This window comes from Schistocerca serialis, chromosome 11 (genome assembly GCF_023864345.2).
Source record: "Schistocerca serialis cubense isolate TAMUIC-IGC-003099 chromosome 11, iqSchSeri2.2, whole genome shotgun sequence".
Taxonomy (NCBI): domain Eukaryota; kingdom Metazoa; phylum Arthropoda; class Insecta; order Orthoptera; family Acrididae; genus Schistocerca; species Schistocerca serialis.
Window position 1 is genome coordinate 153,878,408 of NC_064648.1, and position 26,430 is coordinate 153,904,837.

The following is a 26,430-nucleotide window of genomic DNA, read 5'->3' on the forward strand; positions in this document are numbered from 1 at the left end:
ATTTAGTAATCGCGAAAGCGTTACGGAGATGACAGATAAACTCCAGTGGAAGACTCTGCAGGAGAGACACGCAGTAGCTCGGTACGGGCTTTTGTTAAACTTTCGGGAACATACCTTCACCGAAGAGTCAATCAGTATATTGCTCCCTCCTACGTATATCTCGCGAAGAGCCCATGAGGATAAAATCAGAGAGATTAGAGTCCACACAGAAGCACACCGACAATCCTTCTTTCCACGAACAATACGAGACTGGAATAGAAGGGAGAACCGATAGAGGTACTCAGGGTACCCTCCGCCACACACTGTCAGATGGCTTGCGGAGTATGGATGTAGATGTAGATGTGGATCCAGTATATGGCTGTCTTTCGGGACATTATAATATTATATCTTTGTTTTAACTTTTGGTTACAATAAAGAAAGGACCAATAAGTTATTTGTACTCCAATCTACAGTATTTCGCTCCAGCATAATTAAAGACATCAATTTTCGAATCGAGTAAGACTTCGAGAAGATCGTCGAGATTTACCATAGAATATAGATCTAGGTTCTGATCGACTTTGAAATGACAAGATGTCAGAGGCGAAATGTATTGGAATCTTTGGCCAAATTTAGGAGGGAAGTCAAATGGGGATTGTTGTGAAGTGCAGCAAGTGTAATTGTAGAAAGTGAGCGAGAGAGTTACAGTTGTGGGAGGTTGACAAATCGATGTTTTTTATGGTATTACGATCTGTGATATGTTATAAAATACCACGCGTTCTAGTACGCAGAAAACAAGATAAATCCACACGGGCGAGTGTAATTGTAATTTTTGATTAGCGTCTTATCAGTGTTCGGTAGTGAAACTTTCATAATTTTGATTATAGATCCACTTTTTGTCTGCGTTTCAGTGTGGTGGATATGAATGTAATATATGCCAATAACTTGAATCGCTTGTGAACCTCTGTGTTTATTTTACCCTTTTGCGTAGTAATACGAATAGAACTGTTCCGTTCATAACCACGATATGCTTGTGTTGTCCACTTTTATTTATGTTTTTTGAACCCACCCTCGAACGCGTTGCCAAATGTACGTTTAGGATTAGATTAGGTTGGAAGATGATCACTTGTGACCTGGGGACGCCAACGATTGTAATCAAGTAATGATTGTGAGTGTCAAGTAACTGTTGTGGGACAAACATTAACTGGAGCATTCCATTTATTAGTCCATCTGCGACGAAGCTGTTTGAGTTACAGGTAATGACGTTAATGTAAACGTGCAAGTATAGGTTATAGTATATCTGCAGTTTGAAACCCGTACTCGTTCCCTTCTAAATCATGAAGGAAATTTTTTGCGTCCTTGTATTTCTAAATTTCAGTTTTCTACTGTGGATAGTGATGTACTGAACAAATTTGTAGTATTTTTGGGTAAGATTGTCAGCGGTAATTCTGTTAGGTGGATTGTTAATGTTGAGTGCATAGGAATGGACTGAAAAGTATTGCCTCCCGTTGGTACTAGTTGCCAAGTCCTTGTTGACATTGTTGGTATTTATTGTGGATGTAGAGTGGAGTCCTGTTAAAAAGTGCTCCACTTTCGTAGAGCGGTACGTATAGGCCATAATGTGACCGAATGTTTTATTTCATTCATAGTTGTAGAACGCCTGAATCGGTGCTTCAGTAGTGGATCATTTTGTGCTTATGGCTGCACATGTGGACGCGTTTGGAGGGATACATTTAGAATAAGTCACATAAATTTTAATGTCGAGAATGGATGACACCCTGAACTTACAATTGAAGAAGCTACAATCACAAACGTGTCATGTACATAGTGGTAATTGGATTACCAGTATGTCTCTTTGTTACAGGTGTGACAAATGCACATTACTTTGCCAATTCAGTGTTAAACTGTGAAAATGTAGGTAGTATATGAAGTTTGTAATACACTAGAAACTTCACACATCTTGTATAAATAATACAGGAACTGCACTTTTCAGAATAAAAGAAATTACGTCATTATAATCCTGTTGGTGTGAGAGCACACTAAAATTGAATAGTTAGTGAACTATTTGTTTTATACTAACGTAGGAAATATAATATTCATGCAGTTAAAATGTTGATATCTTGCTGACCACAATTCTGGCGCATCATATTATTTCGCCACCTTAGTCGTCGCTGTGACATAGGCTCTCCAGTATAAAACTTATCAGATTGTTATAGATGCCTTGATAAACAAATGTTGAAGATTGTCACTTTTTGGCATTTTTTTTTTGTTCTGGTGGATGAAATTGACATGAATACTTCAATGTTTTTTATGGAGACCCTGAATTGCTTGTATAGTCTCCCATAGTTCAGAGGCGGCATAAATAAGTGCTGTAACGGTTGTGACTCCTTGAATGTTTGTTTGCACACAGAAGTTAATGTGTGCATATGTTAAACTATCATCTCATTCTGTACAGATGAAACGTATTATTCAAAATGTGGAGGCTTCTAAGTCAGTTCGCATGTCTTGCACAGTTCAGCTGCATGAAGGTGCTGGAAGAGATTATTTTATATTGTTCCAATACAATTATAAAATTTGTTTGAATTTATCTTCGAAACGAGTTACAATGTAGATGTAATCAGTATACTTTAGTTAACACATCTTACATAAGTCATAATATACTGCTGTTAGTGTGGCACAAAGCTAGTGACAAACATTTACATCACTTGCTTTACAGAAGTATTGTCACAATTGGTACAGACAAATGTGGTAGGGAAAGCTGCAGTTGTTGATCCATCTGCCTTATACTTACGAACCCTTTGTTTTCTTAGGACCTGATGAAATTTGGTTGCATTCTATTAGCAGAGGCCTCTCTAGAATGCTTCTGATAGTATTAAGCATACCACTGAATTTCTGTATGGTGAAGTGTTGTGTGTTCAACCTCAGCTAATTCATAGTTAGATTTGGAGTTAAAGTTGACAGGGTACAGAAGTCATAATTGACATCATTACTTGTAGAAAGCACATTGATTTAACTAGCACAACACTCATGTTTTATGATCAAATCCATAAGGAATGTTGTAAGCATTAGTACAGTCTTAAGTATTATGGTCTTTTCCCCTCAATAACTTTTTATTTTTCTTAAAAAGGGCCTTAGTTTAAGTTAGTGAAATTTCAAAAGAAAGTAGTCAGAACAATTTTAACAATTTTATTCGAACAGCAAAGAGAACCATGCACACCACTATTTAAGAAGCCAAATATATTATCCCTTTCATGCCAATGTTGTTGTTGTGGTCTTCAGTCCTGAGACTGGTTTGATGCAGCTCTCCATGCTACTCTATCCTGTGCAAGCTTCATCATCTCCCAGTACCTACTGCAACCTACATCCTTCTGAATCTGCTTAGTGTATTCATCTCTTGGTCTCCCTCTACGATTTTTACCCTCCACGCTGCCCTCCAATACTAAATTGGTGATCCCTTGATGCCTCAGAACATGTCCTACCAACCAATCCCTTCTTCTGGTCAAGTTGTGCCACAAACTTCTCTTCTCCCCAATCCTATTCAATACCTCCTCATCAGTTACGTGATCTACCCATCTAATCTTCAGCATTCTTCTGTAGCACCACATTTTGGAAGTTTCTATTCTCTTCTTGTCCAATCTATTTATCGTCCATGTTTCACTTCCATACATGGCTACACTCCATACAAATACTTTCAGAAAAGACTTCCTGACACTTAAATCTATGCTCAATGTTAACAGATTTCTCTTCTTCAGAAACGCTTTCCTTGCCATTGCCAGTCTACATTTTATATCCTCTCTACTTTGACCATCAACAGTTATTTTGCCCCCCAAATAGCAAAACTACTTTAAGTGTCTCATTTTCTAATCTAATTCCCTCAGCATCACCTGACTTAATTCGACTACATTCCATTATCCTTGTTTTGCTTTTGTTGATGTTCATCTTATATCCTCCTTTAAAGATGCTATCCATTCCATTCAACTGCTCTTCCAAGTCCTTTGCTGTCTCTGACAGAATTACAATGTCATCGGCGAACCTCAGTTTTTATTTCTTCTCCATGGATTTTAATACCTACTCTGAATTTTTCTTTTGTTTCCTTTACAGCTTGCTCAATATACAGATTGAATAACATCGGGGAGAGGCTACAACCCTGTCTTACTCCCTTCTGCTTCCCTTTCATGTCCCTCGACTCTTATAACTGCCATCTGGTTTCTGTACAAATTGTAAATAGCCTTTCGCTCCCTGTATTTTACCCCTGCCACCTTCAGAATCTGAAAGAGAGTATTCCAGTCAACATTGTCAAAAGCTTTCTCTAAGTCTACAAATGCTAGAAACGTAGGTTTGCCTTTCCTTAATCTTTCTTCTAAGATAAGTCGTAGGGTCAGTATTGCCTCATGTGTTCCAGTATTTCTACGGAATCCAAACTGATCTTCCCCGAGGTCGGCTTCTACCAGTTTTTCATTCGTGTGTAAAGAATTCGTGTTAGTATTTTGCAACTGTGGCTTATTAAACTGACTGTTCGGTAATTTTCACATCTGTCAACACCTGCTTTCTTTGGGATTGGAATTATTATATTCTTGTTGAAGTCTGAGGGTATTTCGCCTGTTTCATACATCTTGCTCACCAGATGGTAGAGTTTTGTCAGGATTGGCTCTCCCAAGGCCGTCAGTAGTTCCAATGGAATGTTGTCTACTCCCGCGGCCTTTTTTCGACTCAGGTCTTTCAGTGCTCTGTCAAACTCTTCACGCAGTATCGTATCTCCCATTTCATCTTCATCTACATCCTCTTCCATTTCCATAATATTGTCCTAAAGTACATCGCCCTTGTATAGACCCTCTATATACTCCTTCCACCTTTCTGCTTTCCCTTCTTTGCTTAGAACTGGGTTTCCATCTGAGCTCTTGATGTTCATACAAGTGGTTCTCTTATCTCCAAAGGTCTCTTTAATTTTCCTGTAGGCAGTATCTACCTTACCCCTAGTGAGACAAGCCTCTACATCCTTACATTTGTCCTCTATCCATCCCTGCTTAGCCATTCTGCACTTCCTGTCGATCTCATTTTTGAGACGTTTGTATTCCTTTTTGCCTGCTACATTTACTGCATTTTTATATTTTCTCCTTTCATCAATTAAATTCAATATTTCTTCTGTTACCCAATGATTTCTACTAGCCATCTTCTTTTTACCTACTTGATCCTCTGCTGCCTTCACTACTTCATCCCTCAAAGCTACCCATTCTTCTTCTACTGTATTTCTTTCCCCCATTCCTGTCAATTGTTCCCTTATGCTCTCCCTGAAACTCTGTACAACCTCTGGTTCTTTCAGTTTATCCAGGTCCCATCTCCTTAGCTTCCCACCCTTTTGCAGTTTCTTCAGTTTTAATCTACAGGTCATAACCAATAGATTGTGGTCAGAGTCCACATCTGCCCCTGGAAATGTCTTACAATTTAAAACCTGATTCCTAAATCTCTGTCTTACCATTATACAGAGCTATTACAAATGATTGAAGGAGATTTCATAAATTCACTGTAGCTCCATTCATTGACATATGGTCATGACACACTACAGATACGTAGAAAAACTCATAAAGTTTTGTTCGGCTGAAGCCGCACTTCAGGTTTCTGCCGCCAGAGCGCTCGAGAGTGTAGTGAGACAAAATGGCGACAGGAATCGAGAAAGCGTAGGTCGTGCTTGAAATGCACTCACATCAGTCAGTCATAACAGTGCAACGACACTTACGGACGAAGTTCAACAAAGATCCACCAACTGCTAACTCCATTCGGCGATGGTATGCGCAGTTTAAAGCTTCTGGATGCCTCTGTAAGGGGAAAACCGATGGATTGGTCGTGGTGGAGATCATGATCAGCAATTCATGTCATGGCCTCCACGCTCTCCCGACTTAACCCCATGCGATTTCTTTCTGTGGGGTTATGTGAAAGATTCAGTGTTTAAACCACCTCTACCAAGAAACGTGCCAGAATTGCGAGCTCGCATCAACGATGCTTTCGAATTCATTGATGGGGACATGCTGCGTCGAGTGTGGGAGGAACTTGATTATCGGCTTGATGTCTGCCGAATCACTAAAGGGGCACATATCGAACATTTGTGAATGCCTAAAAAAACTTTTTGAGGTTTTGTATGTGTGTGCAAAGCATTGTGAAAATATCTCAAATAATAAAGTTATTGTAGAGCTGTGAAATCGCTTCAATCATTTGTAATAACCCTGTATAATCTGTCTGATACCTTTTAGTATCTCCAGGGTTCTTCCATGTATACAACCTTCTTTCATGATTCTTAAACCAAGTGTTAGCTATGATTAAGTTATGCTCTGTGCAAAATTCTACCAGACGGCTTTCTCTTTCATTTCTCTCCCCCAATCCATATTCACCCACTATGTTTCCTTCTCTCCCTTTTCCTACTCTCGAATTCCAGTCACCCATGACTATTAAATTTTCGTCACCCTTCACTATCTGAATAATTTCTTTTATCTCGTCATACACTACTTCAATTTCTTCATCTGCAGAGCTAGTTGGCATATACACTTGTACTACTATAGTAGGTGTGGGCTTCGTATATATCTTGGCTACAATAATGCGTTCACTATGCTGTTTGTAGTAGCTTACCCGCATTCCTATTTTCCTATTCATTATTAAACCTACTCCTGCATTACCCCTATTTGATTTTGTGTTTATAACCCTGTCGTCACCTGAGCAGAAGTCTTGCTCCTCCTGCCACTGAACTTCACTAATTCCCACTATATCTAACTTTAACGTATCCATTTCCCTTTTTACATTTTCTAACCTACCTGCCCGATTAAGTGATCTGACATTCCAGGCTCCGATCCGTAGAACGCCATTTTCTTTCTCCTGATAACGACATCCTCTTGCGTAGTCCCCGCCCGGAGATCCGAATGGGGGACTATTTTACCTCCGGAATATTTTACCCAAGAGGACGTCGTCATCATTTAATCATTTTGATTTACTTTTGTTTACTAGGACAAGTCAGATTCCAAAAATTTTCATGCCAATACACACTAGAAATACATTTCACTAAGGAAAGCATTAACAAACTTCAGAGGTATGGATCACCACCTCATGACAAAAGTTTAAAAACCTCTTTACGACTAATTCACCCATCCCACAAACTTATACAATAGTGGTGTTAAATGTGTGGGAATAGAATTATGCTATCACCTTGCAACATCAATAAAAGGAATTTGGGAAGTGAAAAAATTTAAAATGCATGTAAAATCTCTGAATAAAATACTGCTTTTACGCCATCCAGGAATTGTTGGAATCTGACTTGTGGTAGTAAACAAAAGTATATCAAAACAGTCATCACTTAAGATATTTTCCTATTTGTTGTAATATGCATTTTTGTATTGACTTAACGCGTCAATTGTACAAGTTACTGTACTGATTTTATCCACAGGACTAATAATAAAAATAGTAAATAATAATATAATAATAATAATAAATAGAAAAATTATATATAAAAATGAGGTGACGTACCGATAAATAGAAAGATTGTCATATGATCACACGAGATCCTTTTTTTCTTATACTCATGTGCCATGATAATTCTTGATGTTGACTTTGTCTCCATAGACTGAAATCTTGAGGCTGAAAACTTAAGTTCAAACTCTCTCTCGAATACACCGAATAAAGATAGGGGGCCTATATCTTTTTTATGAAATATTATATGTTAACTCCTACAGTGAAAAATCTGTGATGGAATAATGACACTGTTATGAAAAGGATAGAGAACTGTTGCTGGCCGCCAGATGCAGTGGTCATGTATGTGGTAGAGCTGCTTTTGTGTGAATGTGTGTGTATGTTGTCTATTTCAAAAGGCGGCCTTCTGTCTGAAAGCTAACATGTTTGTTAGTCTTTTCGTTGTGCCTGTCTGCGACTCAACATCTCTGTATATGGCGAGTAGCAGCGTATCCTTTTCATAATATTGTATGTATTAATTCGAAATAACTCGGGGAAACACTCACTGTAATACATTTCTGTCATTAAATAGAACATCGAAGACACTGAGCTGTTCTCGTGATTTCATCCTTTTATCAACACCAGTCTCACCAGTGTCCGGAGTGCTGTGTATCTCCGGGAAAGGGCCTACCTCCATGGAGCTACTGCTGAGCCAGCAAGTGATGACCTGTGATAAACTATTATCGGATGCCCTGCCTTGTAGAAATGCAGTGTCCAGCCTCCCCATTTCACCTACACACAAATGAATTTTCGAACAATATGCGTGTTCACATTTATTAGCCACTTGACGAAATTTGTATGTGCAGGTGATGATCGTAGTTTATCAACAGATACAGGTAGTAACTTATTGCTTGAAACTTGCCCACGAAAGCCAAAGGTCCCGAGTTCGAGTCTCAGTCCGGCACACAGTTTTAATGTGCCAGGAAGTTTCATATCGGCGCACACTCCGCTGCAGAGTGAAAATTTCATTCTGGACCTTATTGCTTGTATGAAGTGGTTACTTACACTTCAATGGGACTATGTTTGGAATTTTATTAATTCTCACTTTGTTCATTCCAGAGGCACTCCTCTTTCTTTTGAGGGTGTAAAAAGTTCAAAAATTACTGGAGTCTGCTACTCAAAGTTAGTCAGAACATATACTGGTGCCATATAGTGGCATTTAATGATTACCAGCCATAAACAATGTTTTCTTAGATCTGTGCTGAACTTGTTGCCAAATGACAAACTGCCTATTGGCTTCTGTCTCGGGTTCTTCGGCCGACGTTCATCTAATGATTTTTCTGATATTTTGCCAGCACGAGTGGCTGGCATTGTCAAAGCTTCACCCTCCATTGCCAGTGGTGAACTGGAGCCGAGCTAGCGACCGCAGACTGTATGTACCTGGTGCGCCAACGTCCGAGGGCTTCTCCGCGGTCATTTCTGGTGCGGTTCTCCTCTTGCTACCTGCGACGGTCGTTCGCTGCAATATGGGAAGCCAGGATCCGTTTACCTTAAGGCTTTCCTCTTTCTTGTTCAAACTGTTCCCGTGTTTTTGTATTTCTACAGCTTCTCTGAACAAGCGCGTGTGATAGTGCTTCTCTACAGCCAGAACTTCCGTGTCAGCGAATTTTATTACGTGGTCGGTCTCATTCAGTGCGTGCACTGGAAATGACCGCAGAGAAGCCCTCGGACGTTGGCACGCGAGCTCGGCTCCAGTTCACCACCGGCAATGGAGGGTGAAGCTTTGACAATGCCAGCCACTCGTGCTGGCGAAACATCAGAAAAATCATTAGATGAACGTCGGCCGAAGAACCCGAGACAGAAGCCAATAGGCAGTTTGTCAACAAGTGGCCACGAAAGCCTTAACAATTTTGTTGCCAAATGTTTCACACTAGATGTGATTGTGGCGTAACAGTTCCAAAAGTGCTTTTTGTGTTCATGAAATAGAAATATTTCTTCTATTTGTGCTTAACAGAAATGAGCTACTGCTATAGTAATTTAATTCTTTTTGAACACTATTGAAAGATTTTTTTTTTTTTTAGAAAATCATCTGTGTTGACTGGAGCTTTCAGGTTCTTTTTTCTTTTAAACACGAAACGTGATGTGCCATTAGACGGGTTCAGGAAGCTTTCTCAACATCTGAGTGACAGTGTGTCACTAGACACCCTTTGATGGTCTGTATGTCATCGGTTTGAAATTATAAATGAACATGCCGAGGCCACCTCTATACCCATTGTAGGGTAATACAATAAAATTTTCAAATCTCACATTTGGAATTTCAATTAAGGCTCTTTTGTAAAGAAAATGTAATAAAAAGGTCAAAAATAGTTTACATTCCAAAATATGTGTCCTTCGACTTTCGCAGTATATTCCCATTAAAATACTGATCTTCATCCTGGCTCGGTACATGCAATATTTCAGACATGCGTGTTAAAAAATTGGTTGTAATGATTTTTTGGAGAAACAGTTTTAGTAACATTACTCCCGAATGAAACATTTTTCTGTTTTAGATACCAGTATGTATTCAGATGTCGAGGACATCGAAGTGGAGGACACCTCGACAATCCTCGCGAGGAGACAGAGGGAAGACGAGCTTTCTGCCAGGATGCAGGAGCTGATCGCTAATTTTGACAAATATTTGGAGGAAAAAGAAAAGCGCGTCACCGAAGACGATAAAAAGGAAGTGGATTCGCTGGTGGAGAGTATCTGCAAGAGTGGGCCGAGTGACATTCAGGAGAGCTGCACAATCGATGCCGCCTCGTGGAAGCCACCGGAAGAGGTCGTGTGCGCGCGAGACTGTTTCCGCGTCTTCTCTGCGGACACCCTGTCACTGTCGTGCTTCCCGGAGGTGGGGGCGGCGCGCTGCAAGTACTGCGAGCATCTGACCGGCCCGGGCACCTGGCAGCAGGTCTTACCACACGTCGAGGCCTTCGCCCAGCAGACCCACGTGCACCGATGTGCTGTCGCAGACACCTTCCCCAAGTTCCTCTTCTACCAGATGTCTGTCTGCGACGACGCGGTCGCTGTCAGGCGCTTCTACCACGCCCTGTGTGCGTGCCGATTCGAGCCACCCTTGATGCTGGACGATATTTTGACAGTGTTCTACAACTGGGGCTTCAATAAGAATCTAGTGGATTACAGTTTTGAAACCAACGCAGATGTGCAGGTTAGTTATTTTCATATTCTGTACGTGATAGTTGCAACCTCTCTCTAAAATGACTCGGGATTACAATTCCAATTGTAAAGATCGTGCTCTCTTGTAAGATGTGATCAGTTTTTTAAAATTTATTGCTACTTCACATATTAGGCCAACCCGTAAATTGTCTGTGCTGTGCCTTTTTTTTCTGTTGCAATATGCGTGTACGCCGAAGTTTCCAATAGCACAACTACGCTTGTGTGTTTCTGTGTGCATACTTACCTAAAAATGGGGGGCTGTGCATGCACATTCCTTCCCACCTTTGTTTCAGTAGGAATCTTTGTGCTTTTTCAGCAGATGACTGCCAGGTGGGGCCTGTGTGTGTTTCATTGTGTAATATGTTAAGGTTATGCCGAGAGGCAATTTGTGTGTGTTGGTACGTGTTGACTCGAAAGGAAGCCCGTTTAACTTGGTAGATGCTTACAGACAAAAAACAGCCACATGGAATGCAGTTACCAAAGATGATTTGAATAAAAATTTGGGATATGATGCTCTGGGTATCAGTTGTCAGGTAGAAGGCTCCAATCATAAAAAGTTACTGTAAGTTTCAAAATGCAAAAAAGGGAATGAGAAGTTAGAAATTTATGAAAAGTGTGTATGACAACTGTGGATGAATATTTGAGCTTTGGTGGCTTAACAACACGTGTCTGAAGAAAAGAAATGATAGGGTCTGTGTTGCTCCGCAACAAACTATTAGAAATTTAAATGAGATACGAAATTGGAGAACAGAACCTTGGTTCTAATGGGTTTTGGCACCTAAGCAATTCCTAAATATAATCTTTCATGATTAAAGTGGAGTAATCATTTTTTTATAAAATAAAATACAAATGAGACACTGAAAGTTAATTAAGCTTCACATAACGTTTAAAACTCTTTGTTAAATAGTTCTCTGTTTCAGAAATAATCACTAAAATGCTTTGTTTTGAAATTTGAATTAAATGGTACTAGCTAATGAAAAATTGCCAGACTTAGTGCTACAGCTTCCGCAGCTGAAAGACTAAAATCTTCCTGTGACTACCTCATGAAATTTGCAAACAAAATATAGTCACTTTTTATTTCTTGTACCTTTGTTATTTAGCTACTTCTTGACCCACACTAGCTTTTGCAAATTTTTTTTGTCACCTTTTCATCTTAGCAGATCCAGCAGAAGCTCCCAAGAAAAGAAGGGGATCCACAGTAGACGGCTTGGGTAATGAGGCAGTGTATGTACATGGGAATGTCCATGCGTACATGTGTTCTTTCCACAACTTTTTGTGCCTGTCCTTCCATTCCCAGGTATCTGTGATTGCACATGAGGAAAGTGACCTTGTGTAGACATACCATTAAGTTATGTAAGTTTGCAGGCTTTCGTGGCTGTTATCACTGAAGTTAAAATGTTCTGGGTTATTAGGCCGCATCATGTTTCATCTAAAATGATGGACGCTTGGACCCCTCTGCTGGGATCTTCCTCAGGATCTTCTGGTGTCCACTACTGCTAGAACACAGTAGTGGACACCAGAAGATCCTGAGGAAGATCCCAGCAGAGGGGTCGAAACGTCTATCATTTTAGAAGGAACACGACACAGCTTAATAACCCAGAAGATTTTAACTTCAATAGTGTTAAGTTGTTAACAAGTTTCTTTAACTGACAGGAAAAATAGTTTTGTAGCTGGAAATGATTCATTAAAATATTGATACTTCTCTTTACTTATTGATGGTGTCCATTGTTGTTAACAGAGATAGGACATTGTTCTCGTTTGCTGCTAACGTTCTAGGCTTTTAGCTTTTTGGACTGCAGTGCATTTATTCGTACACAAATCTCTTACATTCTGAAGTAATACTTAACACACACGATTCTGTAATTTTCCACACTTATTCATTAAACAAATTAAGCCAAGAGCGCACAAAAACTGAGCAGATACTGTTACCATGCAGCCACAGCTGCGGACATTGATGTAATCTTTTAATTAGAAGAATAAGGCTTACTACTTTGTTGAAACTTGATTGTATGAATAGTAGTTTTACCTTCCCTTTAAATATGATCAGAAGTTTGCAGAGTGAACTGAACTGTTAATCATACTTATAACCTTGTCACAGGTGGGACAGCGAATGGATATAGCATTGAACATTGAACCAACATTTTACAAGAACTCTGTGAACTTTGCACTTAACTTTCTTTTGAAAACACTAAATTCACACTATTGAAGCAATTCTCTGTGATGAAACATCAATAAAAACAAAGGTATCTATAAAAGTAGCAGTCAAAACCGTCACGGATGGGATGAGGACTTAGCACGGGTGGGACTAACGCAAAGTAGAATCTGGTTTTGTAAGTTAAAATTAATTTTATTATTTTGACTTATAGGAAGGGCAAGTTCCCATCTCCGGAGTTCTGACAGGTTGGTGTTAGTGGGAAGTATCCAGATACCCCGGACGGTGTAACACTGTGCCAAGATGTGCTGGCCGTGCACCAAGGCATGTTTAGCCACAGGGTGGTCCTCATTACCAACAAACACTGTCTGCCTGTGTCCATTCATGCGAATGGACAGTTTGTTGCTGGTCATTCCCACACAGAAAGCTTCGCAGTGTAGGCAGGTCAGTTGGTAAACCACGTGGGTGCTTTCACACGTGGCCCTGCCTTTGATCGTGTACACCTTCCGGGTTACAGGACTGGAGTAGGTGGTGGTGGTGGTGGTGGTGGTGGTGGTGGTGGTGGTGGTGGGAGGGTGCATGGGACAGGTTTTACACCAAGGGCTGTTGCAAGGGTAGGAGCCAGAGGGTAGGGAAGGTGGTTTGGGGATTTCATAGGGATGAACTAAGAGGTTACGAAGGTTAGGTGGATGGCAGAAAGACACTCTTGGTGGAGTGGGGAGGATTTCATGAAGGATGGATCTCATTTCAGGGCCGCATTTGAGGAAGTCGTATCCCTGCTGGAGAGCCACATTCAGAGTCTGATCCAGTCCCAGAAAGTATTCAGTCACAAGTGGGGCACTTTTGGGGTTCATCTGTGAGAGGTTCTGGGTTTGAAGGGATGAGGAAGAGGCTCTGGTTATTTGCTTCTGTACCAGGTCGGGAGGGTAGTTGCGGGATGCGAAAGCTGTTTGCAGGTTGTTGGTGTAATGGTTCAGGGATTCCAGACTGGAGCAGATTCGTTTGCCATGAAGACCTAGGCTGTAGGGAAGAGACCGTTTGATGTGGAATGGGTGGCAGCTGTCATAATGGAGGTACTGTTGCTTATTGGTGGGTTTGATGTGGACGGACATGTGAAGCTGGCCGTTGGACAGATGGAAGTCAACGTTAAGGAAAGTGGCATGGGATTTGGAGTAGGACCAGGTGAATCCGATGGAACCAAAGGAGTTGAGGTTGGAGAGGAAATTCTGGAGTTCTTCTTCACTGTGAGTCCAGATCATGAAGATGTCATCAATAAATCTGTACCAAACTTTGGGTTGGCAGGCCTGGGTAACCAAGAAGGCTTCCTCTAAGCGACCCATGAATAGGTTGGCGTACGAGGGGGCCATCCTGGTACCCATGCCTGTTCCCTTTAATTGTTGGTATGTCTGGCCTTCAAAAGTGAAGAAGTTGTGGGTCAGGATGAAAGTGGCTAAGGTAATGAGGAAAGAGGTTTTAGGTAGGGTGGCAGGTGATCGGCGTGAAAGGAAGTGCTCCATAGCAGCGAGGCCCTGGACGAGCGGAATATTTGTGTATAAGGAAACCCTTTCAACAACATCTTTGCCTCTTGCGCCTCGACTGACATCTCTGCCCAAACTCTTTGCCTTTACAAATGTCTGCTTGTGTCTGTGTATGTGCGGATGGGTATGTGTGTGTGTGTGTGTGTGTGTGTGTGTGTGTGTGTGTGTGTGTGTGTGCGCGCGAGTGTATACCTATCCTTTTTTCCCCCTAAGGTAAGTCTTACCGCTCCCGGGATTGGAATGACTCCTTACCCTCTCCCTTAAAACCCACATCCTTTCGTCTTTCCCTCTCCTTCCCTCTTTCCTGACGAAGCAACCGTTGGTTGCGAAAGCTAGAATTTTGTGTGTATGTTTGTGTTTGTTTGTGTGTCTATCGACGTGCCAGCGCTTTCGTTTGTTAAGTCACATCGTAGGAAAAATATATCTAAAAACAAAGATGATGTGACTTACCAGATGAAAGTGCTGGCAGGTCGACATACACACAAAATTCAAGCTTTCGCAACAAACTGTTGTCTCATCAGGAAAGAGGGAAGGAGAGGGAAAGACGAAAGGATGTGGGTTTTAAGGGAGAGGGTAAGGAGTCATTCCAATCCCGGGAGCAGAAAGACTTACCTTAGGGGGGAAAAAAGGACGGGTATACACTTGCGCGCGCGCGCACACACACACACATCCATCCACACATATACAGACACAAGCAGACATATTTAAAGACTCCTTTAAATATGTCTGCTTGTGTCTGTATATGTGTGTGTGTGTGTGTGTGTGTGTGTGTGGGCGCGCGCGCGCGAGTGTATACCCGTCCTTTTTTCCCCCTAAGGTAAGTCTTTCCGCTCCCGGGATTGGAATGACTCCTTACCCTCTCCCTTAAAACCCACATCCTTTCGTCTTTCCCTCTCCTTCCCTCTTTCCTGATGAGGCAACAGTTTGTTGCGAAAGCTTGAATTTTGTGTGTATGTTTGTGTTTGTTTGTGTGTCTGTCGACCTGCCAGCACTTTCATTTGGTAAGTCACATCATCTTTGTTTTTTTTTATAATGCAGTTCATATTCAAATAACCTTGTAGGGAAGTTTTGTTACCTATGGATAAGATCAATTTCAGTACAGTAGTTATGAGTACCTAATTATTTTAGTTTTAAAAAAAGGAGTTCACCATTTAAAAAAAGATGCAGATTACTACTCATCCTCTTTCAGAATGTCTAAATTCCGATTTTTTTATGAGGGAGCCTCCATGATAATGTACACCAAGCAGCAGAATGGTCCAGTATTTGTGCCGGGAACTAGCAGAGACTGTGTTTGTGTACGGCCAGGTGGATGGAGACAATAGAGGGGCAGCATGGCTATACAAAAACAGGTACCCTCGTTGATACCAACTACGTCAAACAACATTTCAAGCTCTTTTTAGGCGTTTGTGTGGTCATGAGCCGTTTGAGAAAGACGAATGTGCAGGGAGTCAGTGAACTGTGCCTACACCAGACTAGATTCTACAGGATGTAGAGAAGAAACCTAGTACAAGCTCCATGAGTGGCCTGCCAGTGTGGTGTAAGCAAAGTACAATTATTTGTATCCTGCATGACTACTACTACTACTATCCCCATCACATGCTATGAGTGAGTGCAATTGGTTATCAGCAGTGGATTTACCTTTATGAGGAGGATTTTGTCATTGGTTTTTGCACCAGAGCATCACGATCACGGGATTTCAGTCATTGGTGCCCTTTACTGACAGAGCAGCTTTTACCAGACCTGGCATCATGTCTGCATAATTGTCATTTGTGGGCTGTAGACAATCTTCGGGGAATGGTTGAGATGACTCGTCGACATTGGTTTAGCATCAGCGGATTCTTGTGACCACCTAATTGAGCCAGTTCCGCACTGCACGTCAACAGAGGAATGTAAGTGGAATAGTCTACCTTTGCCTTTGGCAATATGACAGGTTATGATGTTTATGCATGATAGAGCACCACCCTACTTCTGCATTAGTTGTAGACGTATCAGCATCAACTTTCCTGGGTGTTAAATGGGATGTAGAGGTGGTGTAGCATGGCCTGCTAGATCACTGGACTTATTTTAAACCCCCTGGATTTTTACCCCGGAGAGCATCTGAAAAGCATAATGTATGCTGAACCAGTTCTTGATGTACAGATCCTTCAACAGTGTGTTCACAACACCTGTGACACTGTTTGGAGAGAGGCTGGAATGTGCAAAAGAGTGTGGCACTCCGTGATGTAACGTGTGAATGTGTGCATTGCATCCTGTGAAGGCACTTTGAACATCTGTTACGATTTAGGTGGGGTCACAGCTCTGTATCTTGTTCCAGGGTGATTTGTTGTTGTTGCACGCACGCCGTTCGTTTCCAGACTCTTGTTCTTAGGACCTTCTTTCTTCTATTTCCACTCAAGAATCTGCCTGAGCAGTTAGTTGGTTTTATTAATGTTCATCCTGTGTACATAGAGGGCGAACCTCAACAACACAGACAGTTTATCTGAGTTTGTTCATGGATATTTTCTATTTGCATATGAGATACCTGGGGTCTCAAGTGGCTCACAGCTGGCTTACGACATAATTGTGATTCATTCAGTTTATTGCACAAGTTTCCTGTGTTTCAGTCTAATTACCTGCACAACAGTGATCCTGCCCTGAAATTTAGCTTTCCATGACATAATATTCTGTAGCATAATCCAAGGTCTAGGTCAAATTGGTAGGTGGTATTTCAGATGAGTTGATAACACCAACAAATGTAAATGTGAGATAAAGATTGTGGCAACAGATTGATCTGTAGTGTAGCCTGATATCTACATTCATTCCATACTCAACACACTGTCCCATACTTGCCACATTTTCACTATAAAAGCTAAAACAGATTAATTCCAATAACTTATCTAATATTAACAGATGTTGCCAGCCGGGATGGCCGAGCGGTTCTAGGCGCTACAGGCTGGGGTCGCAAGACCGCTATGGTGGCAGGTTCGAATCCTGCCTCGGGCATGGATGCGTGTGATGTCCTTAGGTTAGTTAGGTTTAAGTAGTTCTAACTTCTAGGGGACTGATGACCTCAGAAGTTAAGCTCCATAGTGCTCAGAGCCATTTGAACCATTTATAGCAGATGTTGACAAGTATTTTGATGCTTATGTACATACATCATACATAAACTAAGATGAATTCTGGGGAAAATGAACACACTACAGTGATAAAACAACCCTATACTGTGATATAGTTATTATCACTGTGGGAATAACTCCATATTGTGTTGTCTTGCTGCTCTTGTATTGCATTCGGTGAACTTGTGTATGAGGTACATTTTGGCCAACACTTCATTTGTAAGTGTATCGGTCTTGCAGGACTCGCTGTTGACATATAGCTGACCTTGTAGTGGAAAACAATCCCCATACACATCCAAGCAATACTGAATGCAAGTTTAAGAGCAAAGTGGGCATTACTGTTGTCAACAGTAAGTACAATGAGTGAATGGAACATGTTTGTCTCCAAGCAAAACATACAATGCATACTCTCAGCATTTGAATTGTCGTTGCAGGTGTTTTAAGTTCATTACAGAAACAAAGATAAATGGGGTAAGAAATCAAACGATATGAAATTACATAATGAGCCGTTGAAGACCACGGGTTGCGTATACTATTTTGTTGTAGTGCTCTTCAGTCCAAAGACTGAGTTGATGCAGCTGTCTGTGCTGCTCTATCCTGTGCAAACCTCATCTCCCAATAACTGCTGCAACCTACATCCATCTGAATCTGCTTCCTGGATTGATCTTTTGCACTTCCTCAATGATTTTTAATCCCCCCCCTCATGCTTTCCTCCAGTACTATGGTGAGCCTGTGATGTCTCAGAATGTATCTTATCAACCGATTCCTTCTTCTAGTCGGGTTGTCACAAATTTCATTTCTTCCCAGTTCTCCTCTGTACCTGTTCATTAGTTAAGTGTTCTACCGATCTGATATTCAGTATGCTCCAGTAGCACCACATTTAAAAGCTTCTTCTCTCAGCTGTTTATCGTCCATATTCACTTCCATACAAATACTTTCAGAGAAGACTTCCTAACACTTAAATCTATAGTCAGTGTTAGCAAATTTTTCTCCTTCAGAATCACTTTTCTTGCCATTGCCAGTCTACATTTTATATTCTCTAAACTTTGGCCATCACATCTATTTTGCTGCCCAAATAGCAAACCTCATCTGCTATTTAGTGTCTTGTTTCCTAATCAAATTCTCTCAGCATCACCTGATTTACTTAAACTGCATTCCATTGTCCTTGTTTTGTTTATGTTGATACTCATATGTTCCTTTCAATACACTATCAGCTCTGTTCAACTGCTCTTCCAGGTCCTTTGCTGTCTTTGACAGAATTAAAATGTCATAGGGAAACTTCAAAGTTTTCATTTCTTCTCCCTGAACTTTAATTCAAATTTTTCGTTGTTTTCCTTATTGCTTGCTCAATGTACAGATTGAATAACATCAGGGACAGGCTACAACCCCTGTATCACTTCCTTCTCAACCATTGCTTTCCTTTCATACTCCTCAGCTAACTGTTGTCTGGTTTATGTGCAAGTTGTCTACAGCCTTTTGCTCCTTGTATTTTATTTCTGTTACCTTTAGAACTTAAAAACATGTACTAGTCAACATTGTCAAAATCTTTCTCCAAGTCTACAAATGCTATAAACGTAGGTTTCCCTTAACCTCTCTTCTAAGGTCAGTCATAGGGTCGCTATTGCCTCCTGTGTTCCTGCATTTCTCTGTAATCCAAACTGATCTTATCCGAAATTGGCTTCTACTAGTTTTTCCTTACTTCTGTAAGGAATTTGTCAGTTTTGACCACCAACATACTCGGAAAATATCCCTAAACAACATTGGAAGTTTTCTGTGTGTTTACCCTGCATACAAAACTCAACTGTAGGGCAATCTGGTTATCATCTGAATTCATGATATTCACTGCAACATATGCTAGAAATGATTTTTTTTAAAGACATACGTGGGATAGCATTTAGTAATGGGTTGAGCTCTGTGAATATGTAGAGTGGCAGAATTTCATTTGTAATGCATCATGACATTACCGCTATGATGATATGAAACTAAAGCATAGCTATAGAGCCAAACTTTTATGAAATATACATAAAATATTTTAGTTGGTTTAAGCCGCTGGTCTACTCTGTCCCTTCACTTGTGGCATATTTGTTACAACGTCAAGTTTAACACATATATTTCAGAACAACACAACACATGTAAGTCACAGAGTAAGTTGACAAGCAAGACATGTGTACACATTAGCATTCGAATAAGCACTGAGTCCCAGTCTAGCGGCCGCTGCTCGGCTGGCCGCTTAGGTGGCGCAGCTGCTGCATGGCTGGCAGACAGTGCCGCACGTAGACGACGCGCGTAATTGCGCGGCGGCACTTTGAATAATCGGCGAGTCACAACGCTTTTCCCCCCTTTGAAATTGTTGCACTGGTCTTGATGGAGGTGTCCTGGAGGTGGCTAATATCCATAGGCGTTGTTTGACTCGCCGAAAAGTCTCGAGGAGGAGGCTTCCCGTACGGGCGGAAGTGTCCCCGATGATAACGGGTCGAGATGACAGCAGACGTAGGGGTCGAATCTGCTGGGGCCCCATGCACCAATCTGCCCATTGCGGCAAGTCCAGTTGATATGACAGGAGACGTGGGCGATGTGTCGGCATCCGTCGGAGGAGGGGGAGGCGAGTAGATTTGTTGTGACAGAGGATGGTCATCCGGTTCCTGCATGGGCACGTCTCCTGGTGGCGTCCATTCTTGCGCTGGCATCGCGATGACTGTGAGAGGGCTGTGTTGTGAGTATTGAGAGATGCCAAGATCCCGAACGTCAGGTAGGGCCAAAAGTGGTGTAGCGGCATTCGGAACAGGCGTTGCTGGCACACGAGGCCGAAGCTGGTCCGAATGACGCACTGCAACACCCGTGTCCGTCTGGATTTCATACAGGTGTCTGCCACGGTGTCTTAGATGCGGCCCGGGCTCCATTTTGGCCACCTGCCATATCCCCGTACCCAGACGAGGTCGTCGGCGGTGAACCGGCCGAGTGAAGGTACCCGCGGCCGTGAGGTGGAAGGCGGCAGAAGATGAAGTAGCGTGCGGGGATGTCGGCCATGTAAGAGCTCAGCCGGGCTGTGGTCGCCCATGGGGGTGAAACGATAAGACGCCAGAAACTGGAGAAGCGCATCGTCAGCAGCAGAAGAAGTAAGAAGTTTCCGCATCCGAGCCTTAAATGTGCGGACCAGACAGCAGAGGGACAGAGTTACTACTACTACTTGCTCACCTATTGCTCATTTAGTATTTGCTATCAATAATGTATTTTAATTTTGGACACATTTCTACTGTACTAATGATTTATTTAGTCATAGTTATTAAAAGCTACACCACAAGGTCATTTCGACATTTTGCTATTATTAAGCATACATCGTAGCTGGTATGATGTGGTCCATATTTTTGTGTGTGTGTGTGTGTGTGTGTGTGTGTGTGTGTGTGTGTGAGAGAGAGAGAGAGAGAGAGAGAGAGAGAGAGAGAGAGAGAGAGAGAGAGAGAATATTTAGACTCAAAGCTGCAATATGGACCTTATCGCACCAACTAAGACTTGTGCTTCATAATGGCAAAATACCAAAATGAGCTTGCAGCAGAAAGCTGTACAAAAAATAAAATGGTCTTTGATCTCATGCAAGCTGTGGGCCCAGTATATTATATTAAAATTACTTGATAGTTGACACTTTGTGTTGGAAGGATCTCCCTCCAATCAGAGCACTTAACGTCATGCTCAAACTGTTTGTCGTTGCCAAACTGTCCCAACAACTGGTCAGGTCACTTCCAATTCCTTATCTGGCTTTTTTTCTAGTTGTGTTTGGATCCCAAATCCTGGGTCTAGCCTTTTTATTTCACATTTCATCACACGTGATTAACATGCCCAAAACAACACATACAAAATTATGTTAATGAAATAACGCACATTTCGTACACACCACTAGCCAAAGGCTACTGGATTGAATTGCACAAGGTGAGATTTGGCTTCATGTATTCAATTATCATCACAGAGATCGGCTTGCAGCAGCTAAACTTCATATGACATGTAATGAAACCGAACTTTTTGAAGGCAGCAAATGATCATTGCAACTGGTACTTCAGACAAGAAGACCATAGTTTGACAGTTTACTGTAGCATGGTGGTAAAATCATAGTTTAAGCTGTAGGAGGTCATGGGTTTCAATCTTGTCAGGTGATAAATTTTTTTCTTAAAATTGTATTGACCAACTAGAATTATATTAACAACTTCAGTTCCTCTTCTTCCTTTGTTGTTGTTTCCTATTTTTCCAGTATTCCCTCATTTTTTCCCCATGAAGTCTCTTCCTTTTCTTCTGTCCACATTGTTCCTGTTTTTTTTTTTTTTTTTTTTAAATTTCTTCTGCTTTGAAAGCCTTCCAAATTTAGTATTTTATTTTTAAAAAGATTTCTTTCTGCTATTTCTGATTCTTTGCTGTTTCTTTCTCAATCTTCCCTTACTTCTGTAATCCATGCTATTGTTGATTTCTTCTTCCAGAAATATAGGAATATTTGTTTTGTTAGTCTGTTTCCATCCATTCGATAGAGGTGTCCAAGAAAGGTTAATCTTCGTTTGGCTGTTACTTCAGATATTTTCTCTATATTTTTGTAGATCTCTTCATTATTTCTTATTTTCCAACCATCTGCAGTTTTTACTGCACCCATTATTTTTCTAATAATCCTTCTTTCCAGCACCTCTAGTTTGTCCATCTTATAGTTGATTCTTAGACATTCAGATCCATATAAACATTCTGGTCGTACCACTGTGGTGTAGTGTTGTAGTTTTGTTTTTCTAAATATACGTTTCTTGTATATATTTTTGGTCAAACCATATGCTCTTTCCATTTTGTTAATTTTTACATCTATTGCAGATTTTTCTAGTCCAGTCCATTCCATTGTATAGTTTCTCCAAGATATTTAAATTTATTTACTTACTCCATTTTACCTATTTGTGTTTCTGTGAAATTTTGCCAATTTTTTATATCTGTCATCAATTTTGTTTTTTCATCTGAAATTTGGAGACCAGTTCTGTTTGCTATTTTTTCCAGAAGGTTATTTTTTATTTTTGAAGTTTTATCAAAATGACTTTCGTTATCATTACTTTCAATTAATTGGTTTCAATGTAATTGTTTTATTTCTAATCTTTCATGGCATCATTTTCATCATAGTGTTCAGATTTTTATTTGCTCTTATTTTTCTTGCTATCGTTCTTTTTTCATTTGGAATCTGCCTGGGTCATCCATAAATTGTAAATGAGTTCAAACAAAGACTGTTAATCAGTTGGTACCACATCACCTTGCATAGAAAAAGCGATATGTTGCAGTTCATTTGTAGCACTGAAACCGAATTTTCTCCGTCTTGAGTTTGCGTGTATAGGTCAGCCTTAATTGCCAGTAAATAGTGTGGAGGAGACACGAGTTACTTGTAATGGAGAAAATTGAAACCATTCGTTTGTTTGTATGCCATTACTGACAGTACTTATATATATTTTTTCATTAAGTGCTCATGATTTATCAAGAACACATTTGAGGAAACCACCCAAATTGTTCATTTCATGTGCAGGTCTAATTTCATCAGAATTAATTGTTAAAGACATAGTTTCCCAATGACTAATAATAATGTGCTTAAATTACATGGGAATAGTTTATGTAAAGAAACTTCCATAATTTAAGAAGTATCACAAACACACACAGAGAGAATTTGGAGTGAACTAATAAATAAATCCAAATGTAACAATAATTCTGAACTTTAAGTCCTGTGGTTCCTATTTCCAAGAAATATTTCGTTTCTCGAAAACCTCTTTCAAAAGTTTTTCCTAATAATTATTTTCGTCTTAAGAATATTCCATTTTTAACTAGTGCATATTTCCAAAATTCAGTGATATAGTTTTGTAGCCCTAATTATTCAATCTGGAAAACTACACATATTAGCCAATGTAGGCAGGAACTGAGAATCCCCATGGGGGTAGACATTGTATTCACAATGTAGAACCTGCACTTTCGTCAATTTTACCATTATCCATTCCATAGTTAACCAGATTTCTTCTTTTATTGTAAATCTTGTAACCACTAATTTTGCTTGCTTATTCATATGCTTTTTCTGTATGTGGGAGTTCTGGATAATGATCCAGGCAGTACCTGTTTAGTTGTCAACATGGGAACACCTCTGTGTCAGAGTAACATTTATGTGGTAACTTCATTGTGCGGAGAATACCTAAATGTACTTTATTTTCCATTTTGTGTTTTATCTAAACTGCATGGAAAAACTGAATTTAAAAATTGCAGCTACTGTAAAGTATTCATAGCAGAATGTGTGTGTGTTCACACGTGATGAATATACTATACAAATTAATTGGACAAGTTTAATGTAATGTTAATACTTGACAGTGGTCAAGTTAAGTAATGCAGTGTTGTATTCATCATTTCAAAATTGTCACTAATCCAAAATTGCCAAAATGCCACTGATCAGGTGAGGGACATTGCAGACAAATAAAAATGAGTGGTAGCAGCAGTGATACTGTTCAGTATTCTGTAGACAATTCTAGTTGCAGCTAGTGATTGGACAACAGACTGTTTCTAGCAATAGATTAATTGGTTGATTGTTTTTAAGTTGAATGAAACAACCGATTGAAATTAGTCTCTGTAGCCATCTACATCTACATGATTACTCTGCAATTCACATTTAAGTGCTTGGCAGAGGGTTAATCGAACCACAATCATACTATCTCTCTACCATTCCACTCCCTAACAGCGTGCGGGAAAAACGAACACCTAAACCTTTCTGTTCGAGCTCTGATTTCTCTTATTTTATTTTGATGATCATTCTTACCTATGTAGGTTGGGCTCAACAAAATATTTTCGCATTCGGAAGAGAAAGTTGGTGACTGAAATTTCGCAAATAGATCTCGCCGCGACGAAAAACGTCTTTGCTTTAATGACTTCCATCCCAGCTCGTGTATCATATCTGCCACACTCTCTCCCCTATTGCGTGATAATACAAAACGAGCTGCCTTTTTTGCACCCTTTCGATGTCCTCCGTCAACCCCACCTGGTAAGGATCCCACACCGCGCAGCAATATTCAAACAGAGGACGAACGAGTGTAGTGTAAGCCGTCTCTTTAGTGGATTTGTTGCATCTTGTAAGTGTCCTGCCAATGAAACGCAACCTTTGGCTCGCCTTCCCCACAATAATTTTTTAACACCCAGGTACTTAGTTGAATTGACAGCTTTGAGAATTGTACTATTTATCGAGTAATCGAATTCCAACGGATTTCTTTTGGAACTCGTGTGGATCACCTCACACTTTTCGTTATTTAGCGTCAACCGCCACCTGCCACACCATACAGCAATCTTTTCTAAATCGCTTTGCAACTGATACTGGTCTTCGGATGACCTTACTAGACGGTAAATTACAGCATCATCTGCGAACAACCTAAGAGAACTGCTCAGATTGTCATCCAGGTCATTTATATAGATCAGGAACAGCAGAGGTCCCAGGACGCTTCCCTGGGGAACACCTGATATCACTTCAGTTTTACTCGACGATTGGCCGTCTATTACTACGAACTGCGACCTTCCTGACAGGAAATCACGAATCCAGTCGCACTACTGAGACTATACCCCACAGCTTGGTCAGAAGTCGCTTGTGAGGAACGGTGTCAAAAGCTTTCCAGAAATCTAGAAATACGGAATCAACTTGAGATCCCCTGTCGATAGCGGCCATTACTTCGTGTGAATAAAGAGCTAGCTGTGTTGCACAAGAATGATGTTTTCTGAAACCATGCTGATTACGTACCAATTGATCGTTCCCTTACACTGACACGGAGCTTGTGCAATGCAGGCACTCTCAAATTTTCATTTTATTTATGGATATCATCTCTTTTGAGTAAAACATAACATGCAGTCACACAAATGTCAGTGTTCCTTTCTCCTTCGTATACCCCTAAGAGAACTCCTTTGCTTGCTCAGTTTTGTACTCCCAACAAAACTTTTAATAGTTAGGTGTTAATCGCACATATAACAGTTTAATGCACAACTATCTATTTATCAGTTTTAAATGGTGGAAAGAATAGTTAAGCTTTCGATACATAATGAAATGCATGTGTCTATTGCTTGTCTTCGCAGGCACCTGTGGATGTGTGTATCCCGGTTTGTATTACATATCAGTGCTTTGCTTCACCTGATAAAAGTACCAATAGACTGGTTTCACTCAGAAGAATAGATAGATAACTCGCTCAGCTGAAGTGCCAAACAAGCTTTCAATTGAATGAAACAAAAAATGCAAGCTCTGACCAACAGAAAAACTAAAGACTGCTTTCACCTCAAAACGAAAAAATGAATAACTCATTTCGCTTGCTCCCTCAGACTGGTTTCATATGAAAGAAATGAATGAAGAAAAATCGCATCAATGTGTAAAACCTACAACCGACTGATTCGATTGTTTCCGTTCGGTTGCTTTCATTGACTGGTTTCACTCAAAAGAATGAATGAATAATTCAACCGATATGTCAAGTCAGTTGACTTCAACAACAGATTTAAAAGAAATTTGCAACACAGAGGATGACGAAGAAGAAGAAGAAGCAAAGGAAGAAGAAGAAGAAGAAGAAGAAGAAGAAGAAGAAGAAGAAGAAGAGCAAAATGATGTTCCTAGAAAAATTAATAAGCTTGAAGTAGCCATTGCGTGCATAAACGATATATGCAATTTACAGCACACACAAATTCTCCCAACTTGTTGGAAACAGGAAATTAAAACAAGTTTCCCTCCTTGATATGTGGCAAAAAAAGTGAAATGTAAAGCAAATAAACATGGGAATAATATGTATGTACATAAAATAATAAACAAATTTAAAGTTTGAGCAAAAATAAAGAAATGCCCTGTTATTTATCAATTAGTGTAACAGTCCAGTGGTCTAGAGTCCAATACACGGTAAATGAACATCTACTGTGCTGGAGTGAAGGTACGTAAATACAATATATGCATAATTAAAAATTTTAATTGCACTTTTGTGCATCATACCTGACAAATTTTACGTAGCCCAGTCAGATTTGTGTAATCCGAAAACTT

The 26,430-nt window shown here is 40.4% G+C and overlaps 1 protein-coding gene across 2 annotated transcripts in view; it reads left to right on the forward strand.

Annotated features, from left to right (window-relative positions):
• The first annotated feature begins 594 nt into the window (after window positions 1-594).
• LOC126427015 (uncharacterized) overlaps window positions 595-26,430 on the forward strand; it is a 77,109-nt gene continuing 51,273 nt past the window's right edge. Inside the window, exons 1-2 of one of the 2 annotated variants that reach the window (XM_050089164.1) lie at window positions 595-1,232; window positions 9,954-10,609. In XM_050089164.1, the coding sequence (XP_049945121.1) occupies window positions 9,962-10,609 (648 nt within the window). In that variant the 5' untranslated portion in view covers window positions 595-1,232; window positions 9,954-9,961. The remainder of the gene's footprint in view (window positions 1,233-9,953; window positions 10,610-26,430) is intronic. The other variant, XM_050089165.1, reaches the window with a different exon arrangement.